Raw genomic sequence first — 27,740 nt, forward strand, 5'->3', positions numbered from 1 at the left:
CCTCTGAAAAAATATTTGGGCTTCTAGCTGTGTGTGGGACTTGTTCTATTAGTCCATCTATACTGACCTCCATCAGGTTGCAAACTGAATATAATTTTTTTCTGCATCTAGCTCTGAAACAATATTTGGCCTTCTAGCAGTGTGTGGGACTTTCTCTATTAGTCCATCTATACTGACCTCCATCAGGTTGCAAATTAAAAATAGTTTTTATCTGCATCTACCTCTGAAAAAATATTTGGGCTTCTAGCTGTGTGTGGGACTTGTTCTATTAGTCCATCTATACTGAACTCCATCAGGTTGCAAACTGAATATAATTTTTTTCTGCATCTAGCTCTGAAAAAATATTTGGCCTTCTAGCAGTGTGTGGGACTTTCTCTATTAGTCCATCTATACTGACCTCCATCAGGTTGCAAATTAAAAATAATTTTTATCTGCATCTAGCTCTGAAAAAATATTTGGCCTTCTAGCAGTGTGTGGGACTTCCTTTATTAGTCCATCTATACGGACCTCCATCAGGTTGCAAATTAAAAATAATTTTTATCTGCATCTAGCTCTGAAAAAATATTTGGCCTTCTAGCAGTGTGTGGGACTTTCTCTATTAGTCCATCTATACTGACCTCCATCAGGTTGCAAATTAAAAATAATTTTTATCTGCATCTACCTCTGAAAAAATATTTGGGCTTCTAGCTGTGTGTGGGACTTGTTCTATTAGTCCATCTATACTGACCTCCATCAGGTTGCAAACTGAATATATTTTTTTTCTGCATCTACCTCTGAAAAAATATTTGGGCTTCTAGCTGTGTGTGGGACTTGTTCTATTAGTCCATCTATACTGACCTCCATCAGGTTGCAAACTGAATATAATTTTTTTCTGCATCTAGCTCTGAAAAAATATTTGGCCTTCTAGCAGTGTGTGGGACTTTCTCTATTAGTTCATCTATACTGACCTCCATCAGGTTGCAAATTAAAAATAATTTTTATCTGCATCTAGCTCTGAAAAAATATTTGGGCTTCTAGCTGTGTGTGGGACTTGTTCTATTAGTCCATCTATACTGAACTCCATCAGGTTGCAAACTGAATATAATTTTTTTCTGCATCTAGCTCTGAAAAAATATTTGGCCTTCTAGCAGTGTGTGGGACTTTCTCTATTAGTCCATCTATACTGACCTCCATCAGGTTGCAAATTAAAAATAATTTTTATCTGCATCTAGCTCTGAAAAAATATTTGGCCTTCTAGCAGAGTGTGGGACTTTCTCTATTAGTCCATCTATACTGACCTCCATCAGGTTGCAAATTAAAAATAATTTTTATCTGCATCTAGCTCTGAAAAAATATTTGGCCTTCTAGCAGTGTGTGGGACTTTCTCTATTAGTCCATCTATACTGACCTCCATCAGGTTGCAAATTAAAAATAATTTTTATCTGCATCTACCTCTGAAAAAATATTTGGGCTTCTAGCTGTGTGTGGGACTTGTTCTATTAGTCCATCTATACTGACCTCCATCAGGTTGCAAACTGAATATATTTTTTTTCTGCATCTACCTCTGAAAAAATATTTGGGCTTCTAGCTGTGTGTGGGACTTGTTCTATTAGTCCATCTATACTGACCTCCATCAGGTTGCAAATTAAAAATAATTTTTATCTGCATCTAGATCTGAAAAAATATTTGGCCTTCTAGCAGTGTGTGGGACTTTCTCTATTAGTCCATCTATACTGACCTCCATCAGGTTGCAAATTAAAAATAATTTTTATCTGCATCTACCTCTGAAAAAATATTTGGGCTTCTAGCTGTGTGTGGGACTTGTTCTATTAGTCCATCTATACTGACCTCCATCAGGTTGCAAACTGAATATAATTTTTTTCTGCATCTAGCTCTGAAAAAATATTTGGCCTTCTAGCAGTGTGTGGGACTTTCTCTATTAGTCCATCTATACTGACCTCCATCAGGTTGCAAACTGAATATATTTTTTTTCTGCATCTACCTCTGAAAAAATATTGGGCTTCTAGCTGTGTGTGGGACTTGTTCTATTAATCCATCTATACAGACCTCCATCAGGTTGCAAACTGAATATATTTTTTTTCTGCATCTACCTCTGAAAAAATATTGGGCTTCTAGCTGTGTGTGGGACTTGTTCTATTAATCCATCTATACAGACCTCCATCAGGTTGCAAACTGAATATAATTTTTTTCTGCATCTAGCTCTGAAAAAATAGTTGGCCTTCTAGCAGTGTGTGGGACTTTCTCTATTAGTCCATCTATACTGACCTCCATCAGGTTGCAAATTAAAAATAATTTTTATCTGCATCTACCTCTGAAAAAATATTTGGGCTTCTAGCTGTGTGTGGGACTTGTTCTATTAGTCCATCTATACTGACCTCCATCAGGTTACAAACTGAATATAATTTTTTTCTGCATCTAGCTCTGAAAAAATATTTGGCCTTCTAGCAGTGTGTGGGACTTTCTCTATTAGTCCATCTATACTGACCTCCATCAGGTTGCAAACTGAATATATTTTTTTTCTGCATCTACCTCTGAAAAAATATTGGACTTCTAGCTGTGTGTGGGACTTGTTCTATTAATTCATCTATACAGACCTCCATCAGGTTGCAAACTGAATTTTTTTTTTTCTGCATCAACCTCTGAAAAAATATTGGGCTTCTAGCTGTGTGTGGGACTTGTTCTATTAATCCATCTATACAGACCTCCATCAGGTTGCAAACTGAATTTAATTTTTTTCTGCATCTAGCTCTGAAAAAATAGTTGGCCTTCTAGCAGTGTGTGGGACTTTCTCTATTAGTCCATCTATACTGACCTCCATCAGGTTGCAAATTAAAAATAATTTTTATCTGCATCTACCTCTGAAAAAATATTTGGGCTTCTAGCTGTGTGTGGGACTTGTTCTATTAGTCCATCTATACTGACCTCCATCAGGTTGCAAACTGAATATAATTTTTTTCTGCATCTAGCTCTGAAACAATATTTGGCCTTCTAGCAGTGTGTGGGACTTTCTCTATTAGTCCCTCTATACTGACCTCCATCAGGTTGCAAATTAAAAATAGTTTTTATCTGCATCTACCTCTGAAAAAATATTTGGGCTTCTAGCTGTGTGTGGGACTTGTTCTATTAGTCCATCTATACTGAACTCCATCAGGTTGCAAACTGAATATAATTTTTTTCTGCATCTAGCTCTGAAAAAATATTTGGCCTTCTAGCAGTGTGTGGGACTTTCTCTATTAGTCCATCTATACTGACCTCCATCAGGTTGCAAATTAAAAATAATTTTTATCTGCATCTAGCTCTGAAAAAATATTTGGCCTTCTAGCAGTGTGTGGGACTTCCTTTATTAGTCCATCTATACGGACCTCCATCAGGTTGCAAATTAAAAATAATTTTTATCTGCATCTAGCTCTGAAAAAATATTTGGCCTTCTAGCAGTGTGTGGGACTTTCTCTATTAGTCCATCTATACTGACCTCCATCAGGTTGCAAATTAAAAATAATTTTTATCTGCATCTACCTCTGAAAAAATATTTGGGCTTCTAGCTGTGTGTGGGACTTGTTCTATTAGTCCATCTATACTGACCTCCATCAGGTTGCAAACTGAATATATTTTTTTTCTGCATCTACCTCTGAAAAAATATTTGGGCTTCTAGCTGTGTGTGGGACTTGTTCTATTAGTCCATCTATACTGACCTCCATCAGGTTGCAAACTGAATATAATTTTTTTCTGCATCTAGCTCTGAAAAAATATTTGGCCTTCTAGCAGTGTGTGGGACTTTCTCTATTAGTTCATCTATACTGACCTCCATCAGGTTGCAAATTAAAAATAATTTTTATCTGCATCTAGCTCTGAAAAAATATTTGGGCTTCTAGCTGTGTGTGGGACTTGTTCTATTAGTCCATCTATACTGAACTCCATCAGGTTGCAAACTGAATATAATTTTTTTCTGCATCTAGCTCTGAAAAAATATTTGGCCTTCTAGCAGTGTGTGGGACTTTCTCTATTAGTCCATCTATACTGACCTCCATCAGGTTGCAAATTAAAAATAATTTTTATCTGCATCTAGCTCTGAAAAAATATTTGGCCTTCTAGCAGAGTGTGGGACTTTCTCTATTAGTCCATCTATACTGACCTCCATCAGGTTGCAAATTAAAAATAATTTTTATCTGCATCTAGCTCTGAAAAAATATTTGGCCTTCTAGCAGTGTGTGGGACTTTCTCTATTAGTCCATCTATACTGACCTCCATCAGGTTGCAAATTAAAAATAATTTTTATCTGCATCTACCTCTGAAAAAATATTTGGGCTTCTAGCTGTGTGTGGGACTTGTTCTATTAGTCCATCTATACTGACCTCCATCAGGTTGCAAACTGAATATATTTTTTTTCTGCATCTACCTCTGAAAAAATATTTGGGCTTCTAGCTGTGTGTGGGACTTGTTCTATTAGTCCATCTATACTGACCTCCATCAGGTTGCAAACTGAATATAATTTTTTTCTGCATCTAGCTCTGAAAAAATATTTGGCCTTCTAGCAGTGTGTGGGACTTTCTCTATTAGTTCATCTATACTGACCTCCATCAGGTTGCAAATTAAAAATAATTTTTATCTGCATCTAGCTCTGAAAAAATATTTGGCCTTCTAGCAGTGTGTGGGACTTTCTCTATTAGTCCATCTATACTGACCTCTATCAGGTTGCAAATTAAAAATAATTTTTATCTGCATCTAGCTCTGAAAAAATATTTGGCCTTCTAGCAGTGTGTGGGACTTTCTCTATTAGTCCATCTATACTGACCTCCATCAGGTTGCAAATTAAAAATAATTTTTATCTACATCTACCTCTGAAAAAATATTTGGGCTTCTAGCTGTGTGTGGGACTTTCTCTATTAGTCCATCTATACTGAACTCCATCAGGTTGCAAATTAAAAATAATTTTTTTTCTGCATCTACCTCTGAAAAAATATTGGGCTTCTAGCTGTGTGTGGGACTTGTTCTATTAATCCATCTATACAGACCTCCATCAGGTTGCAAACTGAATATAATTTTTTTCTCATCTAGCTCTGAAAAAATATTTGGCCTTCTAGCAGTGTGTGGGACTTGTTCTATTAGTCCACCTATACTGACCTCCATCAGGTTGCAAATTCAAAATATTTTTTTGTCTGCATCTAGCTCTGAAAAAATATTTGGCCTTCTAGCAGTGTGTGGGACTTTCTCTATTAGTCCATCTATACTGACCTCCATCAGGTTGCAAACTGAATATATTTTTTTTCTGCATCTACCTCTGAAAAAATATTTGGGCTTCTAGCTGTGTGTGGGACTTGTTCTATTACTCCATCTATACTGACCTCCATCAGGTTGCAAATCGAATATAATTTTTTTCTGCATCTAACCCAGCCAATAGTTTTGGCCTAATACCACAGTTTGGCCACTCAGCTCTGCTCGGTTCCCATCCATTGTTTTTTTGTGCAAACAACTCCAGAGTTGTGTATTAGTTAACCACCAAAATGAGTGGAAAAAGGCCTGCTGCTGGTGGAAAGGGGAATAGGCGTGTTGGGAAGGGGAAAAAAGGTTGTGTCCGTGGGGTAGGTGTTAAAGCAACAGTAACATCTGCAGAAGAAAGACCATCTTCCAGCCAAACTAAAATGTCTACTTCTTTTAGCGGACAATGTGATAAGATCCCTTTCTTACGGCCACGCCAATCGCTACAAATTCCAGATGAGGCACAAAAACAGCAGGTGCTTCAACGGATATCAAGTGCTCCTTTAAGTGGGCTCTCCTCCACATCAACTTCAACATCACAAATACTCCAGTCCTCAAAGGTGTCACCCCAATCGCGCTTGCTTCCTCACAGCTCCCAAATCTCCAGCTGCCCGTCTGAGTATGAGGTAGAACAGATGGTTGAGTCTGCAGAGCTGTTTACTCATACTATAGCCTGGGAATCAGAGGTCGACTCCAGCGCTTCTGTGAATCCAGACGAGGAAATGATCTGCACTGATGCCCAGAATCTTTATGAGTCGGATCCAGGACCAGACGCAGAAGGTTCTGACCATAATGTAGACCCTCATTCCCAAACTGTAACTCCTGTTGGTGGAGACAATGAGGAAGACGATGATGAGACTCAAATACCTGATTGGAGCGACAACTTTAGTTTTTTGTCAGGGCAGGAACAGGTTGGTTCTGAGGACGACGGGTGTGATAACGCACAGGGTGATGATGATGAGGTTGGAGATCCCACTTACTGTCAACCCACAGTCAGCCAAGAGATGAGGTCAGCAGAGGAGGTGGAGGAAGATGCTAGTGACGGCGAGGTCAGGTTGCGCCTTCCTGGACAGAGACGTAGTACTGGAAGCACGTCAACAGCTGCATCCTCAAACACAACTCTGCCTCTCACCACAAGTCGTGGTGGCTCTTCAGGTCGCATGGGTGCTAAGCCTTGCATAGCCTGGGCATTTTTTCAGATCGATAAAGATGACCCAACTCGTGTTTTCTGTAACATTTGTCAGCAAAAGCTAAGTAGAGGCCAAAAAATACATAGTTTGAGTACTTCATGCATGAACCGGCACATGGACATGAAGCATAAGTTGCAGTGGGAAGCTCAGTGTGCTACAATGCGGCCTAGCCGGCCGGGCCAACCACCGTCTGCCATATCTTGTGCATCCGCGGCCTCTTCATACTCTGTGACTGGGGGGACAGCAGTCACACCTGTTTTGGGGCGTAGACCTGCCACCTCTTTACCCGCAACAGCCAGCGTGATTGGCAGGTCATCATTTTCTTTGGAGGTGGTAACACCAGCTGGTGTTGAGCGCTGTCCGACATCGATAGCACCACCTTTGGATCAAGGCAACCTAACATGTCCGCCTGCATCTTCCTCACAGACCGGCAGTTTGCCGGGGACACCCTTATCAACCCCGTCTAAGCACAATAGCCAGCCCTCGGTCCCTCAGATGTGGACAAGTAAAAGACCATTTCCTCCTAGCCATGAGAAAGCTAAGAGGTTGAATTTCACCATCTGCAAGCTCTTGGCTACAGAAATGCTGCCTTTCCGCCTGGTGGACACAGAGGATTTTCGAGACCTTATGTCCGTCGCAGTGCCCCAGTACCAGATGCCCAGTCGGCACTACTTCTCAAAGAAAGGTGTGCCTGCGCTCCACCAGCATGTCGCACACAACATCACCGCTTCTTTGAGAAACTCTGTGTGTGACAGGGTGCATTTCACCACAGACACTTGGATGAGTAGGCATGGACAGGGGCGTTACATGTCGCTGACTGGGCACTGGGTAACTATGGTGACAGCAGGACAAGGGGCTGCTGTCCAAGTCTTGCCGTCCCCACGAGTTGTGCGTCAATCCTCTTTATGTCAAAGTTCCTCCACTACTTCTGCCTCCTCAACCTCCTCTCGGTCTTCCACCTGCACCCAAAGCCTGCCTGGTCATGCCACAAGCTTTCTAACTGCGCAGAAGGGATCCTGCACACCTCCTTACTATGCTGGCAGTAGGGCTCAACGTCATCAGGCGGTTTTTACTTTGAAATGTCTGGGAAATGTGAGTCACACAGCTGAGGAGTTGTGGTAAGCTCTGGAGAACCAATTTCATGAATGGTTGTCTCCACTGGACCTGAAACCAGGGAAGGCCGTGTGCGACAATGCTGCAAACCTGGGTGCGGCCCTTCGCCGGGGCAATGTCACACACGTGCCTTGTATGGCTCACGTGTTGAACCTGGTTGTCCAGCAATTTTTAGCCCACTATCCCAGACTAGATGGCCTTCTGCAGAGGGCACGGTCGCTGTGTGCTCACTTCCGCCATTCGCATCCCGCAGCTCAGCGACTTACATCTCTACAGAAGTCGTTGGGCCTGCCACTTCACCGGCTAAAATGCGATGTGCCTACCCGGTGGAATTCAACTCTGCACATGTTGCAGTGACTGTGGCAGCACCGACAAGCCCTGGTGCAATATGTTCTGACGTATAGCCTGAGCCAACGAGATCCAGAGGTGGGGCAAATCACGCTGGAGGAGTGGTCTCAGATCAGGGACCTATGCACCCTTCTGCACAGTTTTGAAATGGCAACGAAGATGTTTAGTGCTGACGATGCCATTATCAGCATGACTATTCCGGTGATTTACATGCTGTAGCACATGTTAAACAGAATTCGGAGTCAGGTGGTGGCACAAGAGGAGGTGGAGGAAGTAGAGGAGGAGGAGTTGTATGCGGAAGGGCTAACATCTGCAAGGTCCAGACGGTCGGCAGCACCAAGGCGGCAGTCATGTGAGGGTGGGGGAGATTGTTTTACCAGGGCGCATGGTAGCAGCCAAACTAGTGAGGAAGGTGCAGGAGCCCAGGAAGAAGTGGAGGACGAACTGATGGAAGACTCATCAGATGAGGGAGACCTTGATCACATTTCTGTTGTGCGAGGTTGAGGGGAGAGGACAGAGGAAGGAAGCATGATTGTTACCTCGCCACCAACACAACAGGGACTTGGTGCTCCTGGATGCGCAACACACATGAGTGCCTTCTTGCTGCACTACCTGCAACATGACCCTCGAATTGTGAGAATTAGAAATAATTCTGACTACTGGGTTGCCACACTGTTAGATTCCTAGTACAAAAGTAAATTTGCCGAAATTGTTCCTGCCATAGAAAGGGATGCACGCATGCAGGAGTATCAGCAGAGACTGTTGCAGAATCTTACATGTGCTTTTCCACAAAACACCAGTGGTGCACGTAGTGAATCTCACAGTTCCAACTTGCCAACCGTGGGACCGTCAAGTGTTCATCACTCAAACCGTAACAGAACCACAGTATCTGCTGGTAACATCAATTTTGCGGAATCATTTCACCACTTTTTTAGCCCATCCTTTGCAAGGCCACAGGAGACAAGAAGTCTGACACATAGTCAACGCCTAGAGACGATGGTACAGGAGTATCTCCAAGTAAACATTGAAGCCATGACTGTGTCACTGGACCCTTGCTCTTTTTGGGCTTCCAATCTGGATAAATGGCCGGAGCTAGCCACTTACGCCTTGGAGATCTTGTCATGCCCCGCAGCCAGCGTTCTGTCTGAACGTGTGTTCAGCGCTGCTGGTGGTGTGCTGACAGATAAGCGCACGCGGCTCTCCACTGATAATGTAGACAGACTCACGTTCATAAAGATGAAAATATCATGGATCCGAAACGACTTTTCTACCCCTGTGTCATCCTGGGGAGGGTAAAAGCTTGATGATTGGTTAAAATCACCCTACCAACCGTTTTAAGCTTTCAAATTACTAATCATGTTTATCTGTATCTTGGCTGGAAAATAATTTGGGCTTTGTAGCAGTGTGCAGCACTGATTCTATTAGGCCATCTATAATAAGCTCCACCAGATTTAAAATTACTAATCATGTTTATCTGTATCTTGGCTGGAAAATAATTTGGGCTTTGTAGCAGTGTGCAGCACTGATCCTATTAGGCCATCTATACTAAGCTCCACCAGATTTAAAATTAATAATAATTTTTAGCTGCATCTAGCCCGGAAAATAATTTTGGGGCTCCGAGATGCGCAAGACACATAAGTGCCTTCTTGCTGCACTACCTGCAACATGACCCTCATATTGTCAGAATTCGAAGTAATCATGACTAATGGGTTGCCACACTCTTAGATCCCCCAAACTTTTCGATCAACCTTTTCATTTTAATAAAGACCAAAAAAATGGTCATTTTTGAAATTATAAGCATTAGCAGGTTATTAGAAACTGAAATCAAACAGTTTTCAACTCAAAACTTTATTCTAGGTGATGTTACATTTTCACATAGGACCCCTTGTTCGAAAGGAGCTTCTGAACTCTCTCGTCCATTGAATTTGTCAGGTTTTGGATGGTTTCTGCTTCAATTGTTTTGCATGAGGACAGAATACCCTCCCAGAGGTGTTGCTTAGATGTGAACTGCCTCCCGCCATCATAGACACTCCTTTTGATGATGCTCCAGAGGTTCTGAATGGGGTAGAGGTCAGGGGAGCATGGGGGTCACACCATAAGTTTGTCCCCTTTTATGCCCATATCAGCCAGAGATGCAGATGTTTTATGTGCAGCATGAGATGGTGCATTATCATGCAAAAAAAATGATCTTGCTGTGAAATACACGGCTCTTCTTCTTGAACCATGGCAGGAAGTGCTGTTTGAGAAAATCCACATACATTATGGAGTTCATCTTTAGCGCCTTCAGGGATCCTAAAGGGGCCGACAATCTCTCTCCCCATGATTCCAGCCCAAAACATTACTCCACCTCCTCCTTGTTGGCGCTGTAGCCGTGTTTGCGTGGGGTGTCCATCAACCAGCCATCCTCCACTCCATCCATCGGGACCATCGAGCGCTGCACGGCACTCATCCGTGAACAAAACAGTTTTGAAATCAGTCTTCATATAATGTTTAGCCCACTGGAGCCGTTTCTGCTTGTGTGAACTGGATAGAGGAGGTCGACAGGATGGCGTATGCACAGCTGCAAACCTCTGAAGGACCCTGTATCTTGTTGTTCGGGGGACGTTGGAGGCACCAGCAGCTTCAAAAACTTGTCTGCTGCTATGACAAGGCTTTTTTGCCGCTGCTCTTTTAACCTGACGTAATTGCCTGTAGGAAAGAGTCCTCAATTTGCCCTTATCAGCTCGCACACGTGTGTACTGTGAATCAGCTACATACTTCTTGATTGCCAAGACACTTCATCCTGATCATCGCACAATGTTGATTGTAGTCATGCCTTGACCTAAACACTCCACAATTTGTTGCTTCTCAGCAGCCGACACATCCTTTTTCTTTCCCATTTTGGCAGAAAATGTAGGCTGCTTAATAATGTGAGACAGCCTTCTTAAGTAGTCTTGCCTTTCATTGGACACACCTGCCAAACTAATTAGCACAGGTGTCTGCAATTGCTTACAGTGATATAAAGAGCCCTGACACACATCACCATCAATGAGTTTAACTGACAAACAAACAAATTCTTCCCTTATCACTCCTAAACACTTTTTGCATAATAATTTGGAACACAGTGTACATGTGCTTTTCCACAAAACACCAGTGGTTCACGTAGTGAATCTTACAGTTCTAACTTGCCAACCGTGGTCTGTATGGAGTTGTTCAATAAAGGGCCCAAAATTAAGATAACATAGATGGGAGAGGTCTCTATGAATAGGAAATCCTAAGTATTTGATACCCTGTGAGGGCCAGGCAAAGGGAAAGTTGGACTGGATGGAATCCTATATGGATTTGGGGAGGGAGACATCGAGGGCCTCAGACTTCGCTGCATTGATTTTAAAATTTGACCATGTAACAAAGTGATCAATTTCAGCCATAACAGCATGGATGGATATATGTGATTGAGTGATATATACTAGGACATCATCAGCAAATAGAGAGCACTTGTACTCGGTGACTCCCACCTCAATCCACCTAATATTGGGGTTATGGCGAATTGATGAGAGCAGGTACTCTGTCACTAGGATGTATAAGAGAGGGGACAGAGGACATCCCTGCCTTGTCCCATTGGTGATTGTGAAAGGTGATGAAAATGTTCTGATACACCCCCTGGGCCTTGGGACTCCCGGAGCCGAACCCTTTTTGGTGGATGCTGGTGGTTGTAGTCTTCGTGGCGGCGACCCGGTTCCGTGGCTCAGGGCGGTCAAACCAGTGGCGGAACTATTTATGTGGTTTTGATGTTTAAATGTCCGACTACGCCACCCGTGGATTGCGGTCAGAGTGAACCGCCGCTGCAGGGCAGACCGCTGAGGCTGGTGTTGTGGGTGCAGCAGAGCGTAGCATAACTCCCCACGGGAGGAGTATAGCCTCAGGGCAGTGTATGCGGAGGATGGGGGTGATGGTGCAGGGCAGCAGCAGTAACGACACGGAGTCAGTGATGCAGTCCAGGGCCTTTACTCACAGTTCTTATTATCCAGACCACATCTGCAGGTAACGGCTGCCCACGTCATACTGTGCTCACCAGGTGAGGGGCTCAGACAACTCCCAGATAACTTTGGAGCGCTTCACAGGACTTCCTTTGTGTGTACTTTGTCTGGCCTTTCTTACCAACCCTTCTGTCCGGCTGCCTCGGGCCTCCTCTTGGTAAACTTGGCGCCAGTTTCCCTGACCCTATGTGGTGCCTTCCTAGCGGGTGTAGCGAGGGGCTGCGCCACATAAAATGTCAGAGCCTCCGGTTTCTAGCTGAGGGTCGTTTCCTGCCTCCACTAGTTTCGGGGACCGGTCTCCCCCTTTGGCCTGACCCCTCCACGCAGGTGGATTCGGGCGTGCGGTGGCGACTCGCCCGTCCGCACCCCTGGGATCCCTTCATTCCTCGTTCCTGGAGCCTTCTCCGCTCCTCTTCCTTCCTTCTCCCTCTTCCAGGCCTGGGCCTCTGTTACTACGCCCGCCTCCGGAGCAGAGCTCATGCAGAGCCCCTGCTCCCTGCCACTTCTGCTCAGACTTCTCTGCACTGAACTAAGATGGTGCCCACCTTTTATACTCCCTTCTCAATGCACCCAGGAACTGCTTCCTCCCTGCTCCTGCACTACAGGGTTCCCCTTCCTCAGTGTTCCCACCCCCCACTCCAGCCAGGTACAGGGACTGTCGTGCCCATCTCAGAGGCATATTGGTCGCCCTGCCCCACGGCAATGTGGTGTAATGCATGCAGGTGTCGGGTCCTGATCCACACTCCATCCTTACCTGAGAGTGAGATATCACACCTCTGGGTGAGGTGCAATACCTCTGTAGCAACCGAGCCCTAAGGGTGCTACAGTTCCATTTATCTTCAGCCTAGGTGACGTATTGTGATACAGGGCCGTGATTTTGGCTATAAAAGGGTCCCCTAGACCCCTACCCCAAGCTTTTTAAGAGAATCATATATGGCGTGCCAGGAGACTCTATGGAATGCTTTCTCAGCATCCAACGAGAGTATCTAATTACAAATTTTTAACTGCATCTAGCCCAGGAAATACTTTGTGCCTAGTAGCAGTGTCTGCTAGTCAGCGGATTATGCCGGCTGTTAAGCAAGCTACACCACCTGTAGTTTGGACACTTAATTTTTTCAAAGGAAATGCTTCGGGACCACGGGATACTCAGTGAAGAGCATCAGGAGGCACCCCAAGGCATAGGGGCTGGGACTGGCAGTAGGATGCCTTGCGGTGGACAGCCGAGCTCGATCCTTATAAAAGCTTTTTAACTGCAGCAGCTTTAGTGGACGCTACTGGAGCTGGAATTACGCGGCTGCTGGCATGAGACTTGCCCTCCAATAGATCCCTGTAAATGGATTTAAAGTGTATTCATTCAAATTATAGAGACAATTTAAATTAAAAAGCTTAGAGCTGCCTCCACCACACGGGGGCTCGCTCGACCCACCAGCGGACAGGCACCAGTATTGGGAGAGGGGGGCTGGCCGTCAGGGTTCACCGCGGCTCTGGCACAAACCTTGCGACACGGAGGTTGCACGGGCAGGAGCGGACTGAACGTGTCGGCTTCTCACTTTTTGGATTTTAGAAGGGCATGACATGCCTATATTTGTGTCTCCCCCTCCTTTTACTCCTCCACCTCTTTTCTTTTCGCATGACTATATGTACTTGTCACTTTTCCATGTGTTAGTTGTGTCTTCTGAGCAGTTTGTCAGCTTTTGGACACCTTTGAAGGTGTTTTCTATTTGTTTCTATGTGTTTTTTTTTGCCTGCCATTGGTTTTAATGGTGTTCGAAGGTGTTCGACGAACAGTTCGGCGAACACACGGGTGTTCGACGAACCGAACCGAACTCGAACACTACGGGGGTGGCTCAACACTAATGCAGAGGTAGCATGTAATCTGTTAAGTAGAGTCGGTGGATTCTTACAAACTCTTCAGACATGTAAGAAAACATACAAATATTGCATTATGCCCATGAGGTTAAAGGTAACCTGTCAGTAGGTTTTAGCTATGTAATCTGAAGACAGCATGGTGTAGGGGTTAAAACACAGATTTCAGCAATGCCTCTCTTTTCAAGTTCTGTGGTTTTGTTTGCTTGCAATGATTTTTCTGCAGTAGCACCATGAGCTTATCATTGCTCAGACACAGTACGCTTCCTGGTCCGACACACCCCCTCCTGTGATCGGCAACTTACTGTCTATGGACATTGTACATGGAGAGCCTGGAGTGGGCGGGGTTAGCTTTATCAGCTCTGCTTCATTGCTAAATCTAAAAGCTCTGATTGTATAAGAACAGCTGCACCCAGTAATGTAAGTGATACGTCATTGGGTTCAGGCTGCTCTCAGATGAGGTAGCAAAAATGTGCTGACAGATTCCCTTTAAGGGGTTGCCCACTTAGTCTTTAGTTTAATAAGTTTTAGGAACAGGAAAGCTGTGCAGTCAGTGAGGAATGGTGTGTTAACAAGCAGGTGGAACTTCACAATGAAGGATAATAATAATAATAATAATAATAATAATAATAATAATAAATAATCTGTTAAAAGACCAGACAGCCCCTTAAAGTTTCACCTCTATACATTCTCTGAAATCACAATTTTATGGGGATAAGTTGTGCGTATTTTGCACAGTACTGGATCTATCTATCTATCTATCTATCTATTTATCTATCTATATATTCAATGTTGTGCAAAAGCTTTAGGCATGTGTACAATTCTTTCAAAAATAAAAGTGTTAATAGTTTATTTTTATCAATTAACAATGCTGCCAAGGGTGTATCTTGTGAGATATATGCATGTCTTGAACAGCCGATTCATGGTGAAAATGTCTGTGCTGGATGTCAGCGTGTTGTATATTTGGAAGCCCAAGTCATGGATCTAAATATGCAGTGTCCAACACTGAGGAGCATAGCAAACAGTGGGAGGATTTTAGAGCTCACTAATATATTCTTTTTATTTGTTCAGTGAGGGATTTTATCATTTGTCCACTCACAGGACAACCACTTTATACATGTAGTTCTCCCCCTCTAAAGTAATAAAAAGAAAACTAGTGATTTTGGCTCTAGGTCTGTTGAGGTTTGCATCATGGTACAGTTTTTGAATTCAATTAATTTTCTACCAAAATGGAGCCCAAATTCAAGGACAACTGAGTGGGTACCAATGTGGTGCAGGGTCCAGAAATAATTGTGGCACTTGTTCACAGGTATGATGATGCAGCAGTACAGAGAATGAGGAGATATTGGTACTTAACCAACAACTATTTATTTTGTTAACACAAACAAATATATATTTAGTGCCTATGGCACAATATCAAAGGTAAAAGTGAACAATGGCAAGACAGTAAATTATGGCACCATAAGAACATGGTAATACGGTTAACACAGGGAATTTACACAATGTTATTTACACGCTATCATTCTTTAATCACCATTAAACAACTATTGTTGCCAACAATGTCTCAGTCCTAATACCTTGATCTACGATGCATCACAGTTACCAATGACCCTGTCATCATCACCACTCTCTAAGCAATATGAAGCACCATACAGACCCCAACAGAAGTTTATGTTACTCCCCCTTAGGCCACAAGTCCTGTATTGATGGGTCAATTGGCAAATTGGCATACCCGACAAGCTGGCCACCTCCTTTTCCTGAAGCAAAGCCTTGATCCCCCCTCTGTACCGTAAATTTGCACCGGGAGTTGCAGCCCACACAAATGTCCCTTTTCTGCAGCCCGGTTGCCTCTCCTGGTTCTGGCCCTGCTCACATGACTCGGATCTCCCAACTCTGGTCTCTTGACTTTGGATCTGGTCTATCGGGTTTTCACATGGGTCTGGTCTCTCGGGTTTTCACATGGGTCTGGTCTCTCGGGTCTTCACTCAGGTCTGGTCTCTCGGGTCTTCACTCACGTCTAGTCTCTCATAATGGCAGCTATAAGCCATCTCCACTGCACACATGTTCATCCTGCTACAGGTCCAGGCGCCGACTCCTCTCCTCCTCTGCCTTCCTGGGCTTTTTATAATTATTAACTGACAAACAGCTGTCACCTGACCTAGTGTCTCCTCTAATCTTTTTCCTCAGGGGATGTGTAGTTCGCTCTTCAGTTCCTATTAGTATAATTCTCTCCACTTTCTCTCTTCTCATAATTTTCGGTAAGCAGATGGTGATGTTCACGTGCAAACACTCAGTTTAATTGTGTGTGTCTCCTCACTCATTCATCTTCTTACACACTAAATTTGGATTATTACAAATTCTGCATTTTAACAGATCTTTGTCTTTTTAAATGGTAAAAATATAAAGTGGAAACTACAATTTAGTTTAGTTTTGCTGTTTTTTTCAAATTATTGTGTCTTTTAGAGTAATGCTTTTTGTATAATTCCACCCAGAGAATGGGGAAGGGAAGATTAGATAGATTTATGGATAGACAAACAGACAGTCAGTATTACTGCAATACACATTTTATTTTGATATAACTTCTAAACATTTAAGAGAACCTGTCACCTGAAAAAATGCTATTAAGCTGCAGATATGGGGTTAATCTTCAGGTTAATAGCACTGTGAACCTGCCTGGCACTTAGACTCACACTACTCGGAGGAAATTAATTTTATTTCCCCTGGCAGCATTCTAGTTTCAGTCACGGGGGTGGCGCAGGTTCAGTCACCGCCCTGTGCATAGAGATCAGCGCCTGTAACTGCTCCCCTGGCATTGACTGACAGCTGGATCAGCATTAGGGCCTACTGTCAGTCAGTGTGGGGGGCATTGTAACAGCCACTACTCTCTATCCACTTCGCACCAGAGCCTGTTTTTGCCTTCGTGACCGGGCCAATTTTTTCAATTCTGACCACTGTCACTTTATGAAGCAATTACTCTGGAACGCTTCAACGGATCCCCCTGATTCTGAGACTGTTTTTTCGTGACATATTGTACTTCATGATAGCGGTAAAATTTCTTTGATATCACATGCGTTTATTTGTGAAAAAATCGGAAATTTGGCGAAAATTTTGAAAATTTTGCAATTTTCAAACTTTGAATTTTTAAGCCCTTAAATCAGAGAAATATGTCACACAAAATACTTAATAAATAACATTTCCCACATGTCTACTTTACATCAGCACAATTTTGGAACCAAAATTTTTTTTTGTTAGGGAGCTATAAGGGTTAAAAGTTGACCAGCGATTTCTCATTTTTCCAACAAAATTTACAAAAACATTTTTTTAGGGACCACATCATATTTGAAGTCACTTTGAGGGGTCTTTATGACAGAAAATACCCAAAAGTGACACCGTTCTAAAAACTGCACCCCTCAAGGTACTCAAAACCACATTCAAGAACTTTATTAACCCTTCAGGTGCTTCACAGAAATTTTTGGAATGTGGAAGAAAAAAATTAACATTTAACTTTTTTCACAAAAATGTTACTTTAGACCCAATTTTTTTTATTTTCACAGGGGTAACAGGAAAAAAATGGACCCCAAAATTTTTTGTGCAATTTCTCTTGAGCGTGCTGATACCCCATATGTGAGGGAAAACCACTGTTTGGGCGCACGGCAGGGCTCGGAAAGGAAGGAGCGCCATTAGACTTTTTGAATGTAAAATTTGTCTGAATAATTAGCAGACGCCATGTTGCGTTTGGAGAGCTCCTGATGTGCCTAAACAGTGGAAACCCCCCACCAGTGACACCATTTTGGAAACTAGACCCCTTAGGGAACTTATCTAGATGTGTGGTGAGCATCTTGCACCCCCAGCTGCTTCACAGAAGTTTATAATATTGAGCCGTGAAAATAAAATTTTCACATTTTTCCCATAAAAAATGTTTTTCATCCCCTAATTTTGCATTATCATAAGGGTAATAGGATAAATTGCACCATGAAATTTGTTGTGCAATTTCTCCTGAACACGCTGATACCCCATATGCGGAGGCAAATTACTGTTTGGGCGCATGGCAGGGTTTGAAAGGGAAGGAGCGCCATTTGACTTTTTGAATGTAAAATTTATTTGAATAATTAGCGGACGCCATGTCACATTTGTGGAGCCCCTAATGTGTCTAAACAGCGGAAACCCCCCACAAGTGCCACCATTTTGGAAACTAGACCCCTTAGGGAACTTATCTAGATGTGTGGTGAGCACCTTGCACCCCCAGCTGCTTCACAGAAGTTTATAATATTGAGCCGTGAAAATAAAATTTTCACATTTTTCCCATAAAAAATGTATTTCATCCCCTAATTTTGCATTATCATAAGGATAACCGGAGAAATTGCACCATGAAATTTGTTGTACAATTTCTCCTGAGTACGCCGATACCCCATATGTGGGGGAAAACCACTGCTTTGGGGTACGGCAGGGTTCGGAAGAGAAAGGAGCGCTATGTTGGCTGGGATAGGCAGCAGACACCATGTCACATTTGAAGAGTCGCTGACATGCCAAAACAGCAGAAACCTCCACAAATGACCCCATTTTGTAAACTACACCTCTCAAGGAATTCATCTAGGGAAGTAGTGAGTATTTTTTAATTTTTAAATTTATACCATTGGGCAGTGAAAAAATCATAATTATATTTTTACCACAAAAAAATGTTTTACCCTCAGATTTTACATTTTCACACAGGGCAATGGGTAAAAATGGTGCCGAAATGTGTCACACAATTTCTTCTAAAAATGTCAATACCCCATATGTGGCTGTATCGTACCGCTTAGCCATACGGTGAGATCTGGGGGGGACGGAGTGCTATTTGACAATTGGAGAACAAATTATTGTAGAATAGGCATTTGGATTTGGGAGCACAAAATTTTCTGAATTTCTTTTGGGGGGCAAGGGTCATTTTGCTTTTCCAGAGCCTTTCTGCTACCAGTAACTTGGAAGTCCCTTATATTTTTAACAGATGACGGACCTGAGTGGGGACTAGCTTTTTTTGAGGACTGAGTTGAAGCTTTTATTGGGAACATTTTACGTAACATTTATCCGGCGCTCTAGGCTGAGCACTTACATCGGGGTTTCCATCTAAATTTCCAAGTGATGTAATTCAGATGAAACCCCTGCAGGATCCATTCACTGTAATGAGGCAGCAGAGTTACTCTGGACACCGTCTGGCCTCTGTGTAGCGGTGTCCTTTTTTTCAGAAGTGCACAAAACTGTGGCCAACCGCACTTTTATGCACGCCTAAAACAAATGACACCGTGGGATCCCAGGCTAGACGGCGTCCACAGTGGCCTATATCTGTCTCATTACAGGGAATCTTCCGTCATGGGTTCCGGCTGAATCATGTATTTCAGAGATTTACACGGAAACTCTGGTGTAAGTGCTCAGCGCAGAGCACAGGATAAATGTGGGCAGAGCCTTACTGGGATCTTTGGGGACATAATAAACAAATCAGTAGCAGGTGAAGAATTGGTTTTATTTATTTTTTACGCCGTTCCTCGTGCAGTATAAGTGATGTGATTACTTTATTCTTCGGGTCGGTGTGATTACAGAGATACCAGATTGATATCGGGTTTTTATGACTGACAGCTATCACACACTAAAAGACGCTTTTTTTGCAAAATCTAGTTTTTGCATCACCATATTTTGAGAGCTATAATTTTTCCATATTTCGGCCGACAGAGTCATGTGACGGCTTGTTTTTTGCGGGACGAGTTGACATTTTTATTGGTACCATTTTTGTGGACGTGACATTTTTTGATCGCTTTCTATTCCGTTTTTTGGGAGGTAAAATTAACAAAAACAAACAATTCAGGAATTGTTTTTTGAGTTTTTTTTTTATGCCGTTCTGCGTGTGGTAAAAGTGATCAGGCAGCGTTATTCTTCGGGTCAGTACGTTTACAGCGATACTACACTTACTGTATTTTTTTTATGTTTTGACGTTTTTACACAATAAAACTATTTTATAGAAAAAAACATTTTTTTTGCATTGCTTTATTCTGAGCGCTATAACTTTTTTATTTTTCGGCTGATGGAGCTGTATGGCGGCTTTTTTTTTGCGTAACAAGATGACGTTTTCAGCGGTACCATTTTTATTTCTATTTTGTTTTTTGATCGCATTTTTTTCCACTTTTTGTTTGGCAATATGATGAAAAAGCATATTTTTTTGCTCCGTTTTTTATTTATTTTTATTACGGTGTGCACAGAAGGAGTTAATTAGTGTGACAGTTTTATAGCTCGGGTTGTTTCGGATGCGGCGATACCAAATATGTGTACTTTTTTTGGTTTTGTAAAAATATACGGATTTATTGGTTTAATATTTTATTTATTTATTTTTATTTATTTTGTGATTTTTTTATTAATAGTTTAAAAACTTTTTCTTTACTTTTTTTCACATTTTTTCTTAGTCCCTGTATGGGACATTAATTTTTATTTTTCTGATCTCTGATCTCATGTAATGTAATAGACATATATTACATTACATGAGATCTTCCCTGACTGTTTCAGTCAGAGTCTCCTGTCTGGCTACAGCTGCAGCTGAGCCAGACAGGACACCATATATGGCAGAGCTGGAGGCGGTCATGTGACCTCCAGCTGCCATAGCAACCCCAGGTCCTGGAAGGACACGGAGGTCTTCGGAGAGGTAAGTTGACGACCCCCTCTCCTCCTGCTGTCTCCTATATGCCGTGATCACTATAGATCACAGCATATAGAAGACAGCTAAGGGTTAACATCACTGGGACCTGATCTAATCAGGTCCCGATGATGTTCCCTGTCAGAGCTAACGCTCTTCACCGGAATCGCAGCGCTTGCAGGACCCTAGGGGTCCTGAGCGCTGCAAGACCACCCACCGTTTTTAAACGTCGGCGCTGCACAGAGCCCGGCAAGCGCCGACGTTTATCTACAGTGGGCGGTCGGGAACCGGCTATACACAGAGCGATGACTGAACCTGCACCGGTGCAGCCCCGTAACTGAAACTGGAACACTGCCAAGGGGAATAAAGTTAATTTCCTCCTGGCAGCATGGATCTACATGCCAGCCCTGGGAAGGGTTAGAAACGCTGACTACTCTCTCCAAATTGATAGTTCCCTAAGTGCATGCGATAAAGCAATTACACCAAATTCAGAGTATGGTACAAGAACTTCTCTCAGGGAAAGAAGCGGCACTGACTGCCTTTATTATATTTGCATAGCAATATATAGACTTTAACTCAGGGTGCGGATTAGCATAATTTCTTGCATTCCTTAGATAACTTGACCCCCTGTGATTAGTCCATCCAGGCTTCTTCCATATTGGTATAACTCCTCGGGTATTCCCAGGTGGGGAGAAACTAAGAAAGCAGGCGCCATCTTAAACTTCAATTTCATGGCCCATCAACTGACTTCCAGCAACATTACAATGTTCAACTACTAATTGCTTTTAAGGATAAAAATCACATTTGAAGTGTGCAAGCAGAGAAAGGAGAATGAGAGATTCTTAACTTAAACTTTAACATACTAAATAATAATTAACTTTAAGAAACAGCATAAACTGAAGCATACACTAAGTTTCCTATTGCTATTTTAAACTAGTAAGCTTATATAAAGGCAATAATTGATTTCTATATATCAACCATACACATATTTTCCACATCTGCAGGTTAATAGCCTTTTTATAGGTGACAGGTTCCCTTTAAATCTGTTTTCTTTTACCTTTTAATCATTTATAATATGTGTTGATAGACTACAGCGGATGGAGTTATCCTACTACAACAATTTCCATTTTCCTCAAGCCTCCAGCGTATGACTGTTATATCCCAAGTTATAGGAGGTGAAGAACACTTAGTTTTCATGAAGGGAGCACCAGAAATGGTAAAAAACTTTTGCACTCCTGAATCAGGTAATGGCTTTAGACTACTTACTTGGTTTCTGTATATAGGCACAAATACATAAAATAGAAGCTGTAAAATATAGATGCTGCAATGAACCCATTGATCAACGCATTAAACATAATGCCTGTACATACAGTATAGTTACTGGAATCTTAGATCAAATCTGTAATTGATCAATACCCACATCACACTATTTTGTGCCCCTGTAAAACAATACAAGGAACAAGGCAAAAATGGCAACATAGTGCCTATAGTGTATAACATAAAATTGCACCATACTGTGCCCATACACAGCTATATATTGCCTACATAATAATAATAATCTTTTTATTTACATAGTGCCAACATATTCCACAGCGCTTTACAGTACAATTTACAGACATTATCGGCACTGTCCTCATTGTGGTTCATAATCTAGATTGCCTATCAGTATGTCTTTGGAGTGTGGGAGGAAGCCGGATTAAACCCAAGCAAATAGGACCCCAGCGCTGCAAGGCTGCAGTGCTAACCACTGAGCCACCGTGCTGCCCATATGTAATGTAAAGATACTCAAACATGGCATTGTTTAGCACAGTTTCCAACTATAGGATAAATTGCATATATAAACAGCATAGCAAATGTAAACAAGTATGTAAATGTAGTGGCACAGAATATGAAGTGATAAAGTAAAACAAATTGTGTTTATTAACTATTTACAATTCAAATATCCAAAGATGTGATGTCTGGCAAATGACAATTCACAGATTACAAAAAAAACATTGAACGGTACACAATGCTTTGTCTTATTATTTTGATATACCTAAGTACTGATCTTGTACAATATGATCAGATTTGCAATGTTAGCTAAAAACTACACCAAAGTATATTTATTAGGATGCACTGGTCTGTAATTTATCTAAGTCAGTGTTGTTACCTAACTGTCAAACTCGTCATTAGTGGTCACTGCAACAGGCGCTAATGAGAGTGAGCTCTATTCTCCCCCCATTAGGCTATAAGTCTTGTACTCTAGTCCGCTGACAACTCCTTGTACCAATTGACAACGTAGAAAAAAGAGGAATTTCAGCTTCTGTTCAGTATAGAAAGTATTCCAAATTTATTCAAATGATTAAAACTTCCATGCAGGTGCAAACGGGGGACAGGGAAACAACATGGTGACACGTTTCAAACGCAAACAGCGTTCTTACTCAAGGCCTGATGGGAAATAGTTACACATAAGTCTTGTAAATATGTAAGGAAAATCCAATTGGCCAAAAATAATCACATGACATTTTAAACAGGTGTTTGGGTGTAATTAAGACCTTTAAATAAAAAACACACAAAGCGCAAAATATGAACAAAAGAACAAAATAATCAGTGAAAGGAGAAATATATGACATCAAAGGAAAAAGCCTCAATAGTAACACATGATAACCCGACGCAGATTTAAACCCTCACGAAATCTAGTTCCTAGGTTGAAAATCCAAAACGCTTCTCTGGTGAATAAAATTCTTCTTATGTCTCTGCCGCAGGGAGGCTTTTCGACTCTTTCAATGCCGTAAACTTAAAATGAAGATAATTGTCTCTGATGACAAGTGATGAAGTGTTTAGCTGCTGAGGAAATATTCCTATTAGAAAAATTACTGACAAATGTAATTTAAATGTTCATTAATACGAACTTTCAATTTGTGGCAAATACACCCAATATAAAGCAATTGTCAAGCAGTACAGCGAATGCAATAAACTACTGTATATTTTTAGCATTACAGTTAATGTACTGTTTTATTTGATGAGTCTGAGTACTGTTATTATTTATAAATGCAGTGTTAGGACATGAATATTTACACATCGTGCAGCATCTTGCATCACATTTATAAAAACCCTTGTAGTTTAACCAGGTGACATTAGATTTCTTGGAACCAAAATAACTGGGTGAAAGGACATTGCCAAGTGAAGGAGCTTTTTTGAAGATGATATTGCAACCAGACCTGTCAGAGCATTATTCCTTGCCTTCTGGATATATTCATGTGGGGAGCTGGCTTTACCTTTTCTATACACCAACTGACAATACCAATTTCCTCCATTTCCTAGAGCACAGCTCAAGTCCCTTCTGTACCATTATGTAGGCCTCCTGTCCTTCCAGCTCACTCGATCAAACGTTCTTTCGAGTAAGCCTCCTGGCCTTCCAGCTCAGCCGATCGGCTGCCCTTTTAAGTAGGCTTCCTGGCCTTCCAGCTCATCTGATTGACAGTACCTTTTAGTGGGCCTCCTGGCCTTCCAATTCACCCAATCAACCACTGGTTTAACTAGGCCTTGTGGACTTCCAGCTCACCTGATCAACCACCCCTTTAAGTAGGCTCCCTGGCCATCCAGCTCACTCAATCAAACACCCTTTTAACTAGACCTCCTAGCCTTCCAGTTCACCTGATTGACTGCCCCTTTAAGCCTCCTGACCTGGGCTATGGACCTTGTCCTGCTGCTCTCCTGAGCAATTCTCCATTCCGTTAATTAGGCCTCCTGGTCTGGGCTCAAGACTTCATTCTGCTGCTCTCCCTCTTCTAAGATGTGGTTATAAGCCAATTCAGTTAACAGTGCACATCCATCTTAATAAAAGTCTGGCCGATGACTCACTCTGTCTTGGCCTCAGGGGGCCATAGCATACCCATATATTGTCATAATGTGCCCATACAGCATAATACTGTGTCCATATAGAAACAAAGTTCTAACATAGGCATGTACAGTGCCCACATGCCAGTACTGCTCAGAAAGGTGCTGTAAGGCCACATAGTCAAATAATACTATGCTGCACCCTCATAAAGCCATATTATACATACATATGTATCACACAACGATAGAGACAGTTATTTTAATAATAAACAGTGCAATGTCTAATGAACCTTCATAATATAATCATACAGTGTGGACATAGCACCATTAGTTGGCCCTTGCTTTATGCTTCTTTTACTGAGAAAATATGGTTGCAAGTAATGTCTTTCTGCCATTACTAGCCTTATGTATGGATAAGATTTTTAAGCCTCTACCACCTTCCCTGTTTTCAGGATCATTCAGAACTTAGCTGGACAGGGAAATAATTGAGACACCTACAGTTAATGGTTTGCCAAACTTCACATCACCAGTTAATTTGTAAATCTGAAGATCTGATTAACGTAAAACATGCAGATCGATTGTGACAGCCCGCCATGACATCTGCATCTTCTAATGTATCAGCTGGGAAGTGGAAAAGCGCCTTGGTAATCGTGAAGTCACATTAGTGTTTAAAAGGTTCTTTCATAAAAATCAGATATATTTAAAAATAATTTTGAATGAAAATCCACTATAAGTTTTAATATTTAACAGTAATAAGTAGCTGAGCAAAAAAATTGGATTTTTGTAACTTTGTTCCTTTTCTCAGTCCCTAAAAATTTTTGCAGTGAGCTCCAGTTATATACAACCCAGGGCTTTAGAGTGATAGGACTGGCTTATAAAGTAATACAATTTACAAAGGATATGGACACAGAAAGTTATACAAGGTAAATATTAAGTTGAATTTCTTATAAATTGAAAATTAGATGATGTATTAGCTGCTTGTTGAACTGTTCTAGATTGACATATGGAAGTATTTTATCAATTACAAAATCCAAATACTCATAACTGTGCATTTTAATTTATGTTTCCAGATCTATCCAAAATATATATGTTTCTTGTATTTTATGTAGCTTATACTTTGCATCAGATTAATATGTGCTACTGACTTGTCACATCAGTATTTTCCATTTTATTTATTTTAAGGGAGGAGGTGGAATCAGACCTTTTATTTCTTGGTCTTCTGATACTAGAAAATCGATTGAAACCTGAAACTATTCCAGTTTTAAAGGAGATAACCAATGCATTAATTCGGCCTGTTATGATTACAGGTATAATCCAACAAAACACATTATTAAAGGTGATGGAAGGAAAACTATGGTGACATAATTTCAGATTTGAAGGAACGTTGTAGGGTCAATGCTATTGTGGCCAAAATACATACCCTAAAATATGGCTACTATCTTATTAATATGATTAAGCAAGGGGAACTATAGAAAGGACTCAGAATAGGAACTACAGTTATGAACAAACTTGTTATATTTTTCCACTAAGGTGATAATCTTCAGACAGCCATAACTGTTGCAAGAAATTCAGGCATTGTCCAAAAATATACCAAAGTGATTTTAATTGAAGCATGTGAGCCAACTGTGACCTGCACGGCATCCATTACATGGAGACATGTGGAAAATGCAGACGTCAAAGAAATTGCCGTAAGACATTGTGGATGTTTCCAAATTTTGGTATTACTGTATATATACACAGATGTAGAAAAATTTACCATGATACAGATAGCACAGCACTGGATTATAGTGAAACAAAAAAGTGTAATTCAACACCTCACTTTACTTCAGTCAATGACTTGTGCAATGTTAACTTAATCTTCTTAAGTGAGATAACCTTCTGTGACAAGTTCTTGTGTAACCTACATATACAATGAGGTTTGGAAATATTTGGGCAGTGACAAAAGTTTTGACATTTTAGCTGTTTACCAAAAACTATTCAAGAAACAGTTATATAATCAGTATGGGCTTAAAGTGCAGCCAATCAGCTTTCATTTGGGGGTATTTACATCCTAAATGGAGTAGGCAGCATCTAGGGGGTTAAGTAGTGGTTAAGCGACATCTAGGGGGTTAAAAGATCAGCTTTGACCCCCCTGCGATTGTAATCACTGATGCGGATAGTTTCCATGATACACCAAGGTCATCTGATGACCCCAGGGTATGGTGGCCTGTTAGATCCTGCTATAAGAACAGTCTAACAGGCAAAGTGAGTGAGACACTGACAGGTCTTATGCACTGCAGTACACGAGTACTGAAATGCATGAGACCAGCAATCAAATAAAAATATTCATATCCCACAGTGAAAAAGTGAAGAAAAGTAAAATAAAATGTGTAAAAAAGTAAAAATAACACAAAAATGCCCACACAAATCATTAAAAATACAGCGTCTGCGTTAAAGCAAAAATAAACTAAAATTGTACACATAGTTGGTATTGCCGGTTCCGGAATGACCCGTTCTATAAAACGTCTCAGTATTTATTCTGTACTGCAAACACCGTAAAAAAAACCTTGGCAAAAATGACTCTTTTTCATCATACTGACACACAAAAAAATAAGTAAAAAGCAATCAAAAGTCATGTAAACTAAAAATGGTAAACCAAACCATCCGGCAAAAATCAAGCCCTAACATGGCTCATTCAGCAAAAAAATAAAGTTACAGCTCTCAGAATATGGTGATGCAAAAACAAATTAATTTTCATAAAATATTATTTTAATCTGTAAAAGTAGCAAAGAATAAAAACTGATATCAATCTAGTATCACTGTAAGCGTACTGGCCCGATCAATACATCTGTTTTGTCACTTTTACTCCATGGTGAACTGCGCACAAAAAAATGAAAACAATAATTACATTGCTGTTTTTGTTCATTCTGCATCTCAACATCTAAATAACAAGTGATTAAAACGCTGTATACCCCAAAATGGTACCAAAAAATATTCAACTCATCATGCAAAGAAAGCCCTCAATCAGTTCTGTTCATCAAAAAATAAACGTACAGCTCCCAGAATATGGCGACGAACGATTTTTTTTTTACATAAAGCATTTTTACTGTGTAATAGTAGCAAAACGTAAAAAAAATCCGATATAAATCTGGTATCGTTGTAATCACACTGACCTGAAAAATAAAGATTTGTTATGACTAATAGCATATGATGAATTGCACAAAAATAAAAATGAGAACTATTCATATACTGCTGTTTATTTGTTCATTCTACTTCCGAAAAATCAAAACCCGACTTGGGTCACATTTATCCTGCACTCTCCACTGATCGCTTACATTGGGGTGTCCAAGTAAATCCCAAAAAACGCGATTCAGACAAAACCCCACCCACTATAATGAGGTAGATGCAGTCACTTTGGACTCCATCTGGTCACTGTTCTGGTGAGGTCACGTTATTTTTGCCATCTTTTTAGCGCACAAGTGTGGACGACCACAGTTC

The 27,740-nt window shown here is 41.3% G+C and overlaps 1 protein-coding gene across 3 annotated transcripts in view; it reads left to right on the forward strand.

The window, feature by feature from the left end:
- Window positions 1–27,740, forward strand: part of LOC141259321 (probable cation-transporting ATPase 13A4) — a 308,876-nt gene that overhangs the window by 208,900 nt on the left and 72,236 nt on the right. For all 3 annotated transcript variants that reach the window (XM_073675076.1, XM_073675077.1, XM_073675078.1), the window contains 4 exons: window positions 21,532–21,688; window positions 25,069–25,186; window positions 25,446–25,570; window positions 25,794–25,951. In XM_073675076.1, the coding sequence (XP_073531177.1) occupies window positions 21,532–21,688; window positions 25,069–25,186; window positions 25,446–25,570; window positions 25,794–25,951 (558 nt within the window). The remainder of the gene's footprint in view (window positions 1–21,531; window positions 21,689–25,068; window positions 25,187–25,445; window positions 25,571–25,793; window positions 25,952–27,740) is intronic.

This window comes from Phyllobates terribilis, unplaced genomic scaffold (genome assembly GCF_046119375.1).
Source record: "Phyllobates terribilis strain yellow unplaced genomic scaffold, ASM4611937v1 Scaffold_3__8_contigs__length_932513732, whole genome shotgun sequence".
NCBI classification, from domain to species: domain Eukaryota; kingdom Metazoa; phylum Chordata; class Amphibia; order Anura; family Dendrobatidae; genus Phyllobates; species Phyllobates terribilis.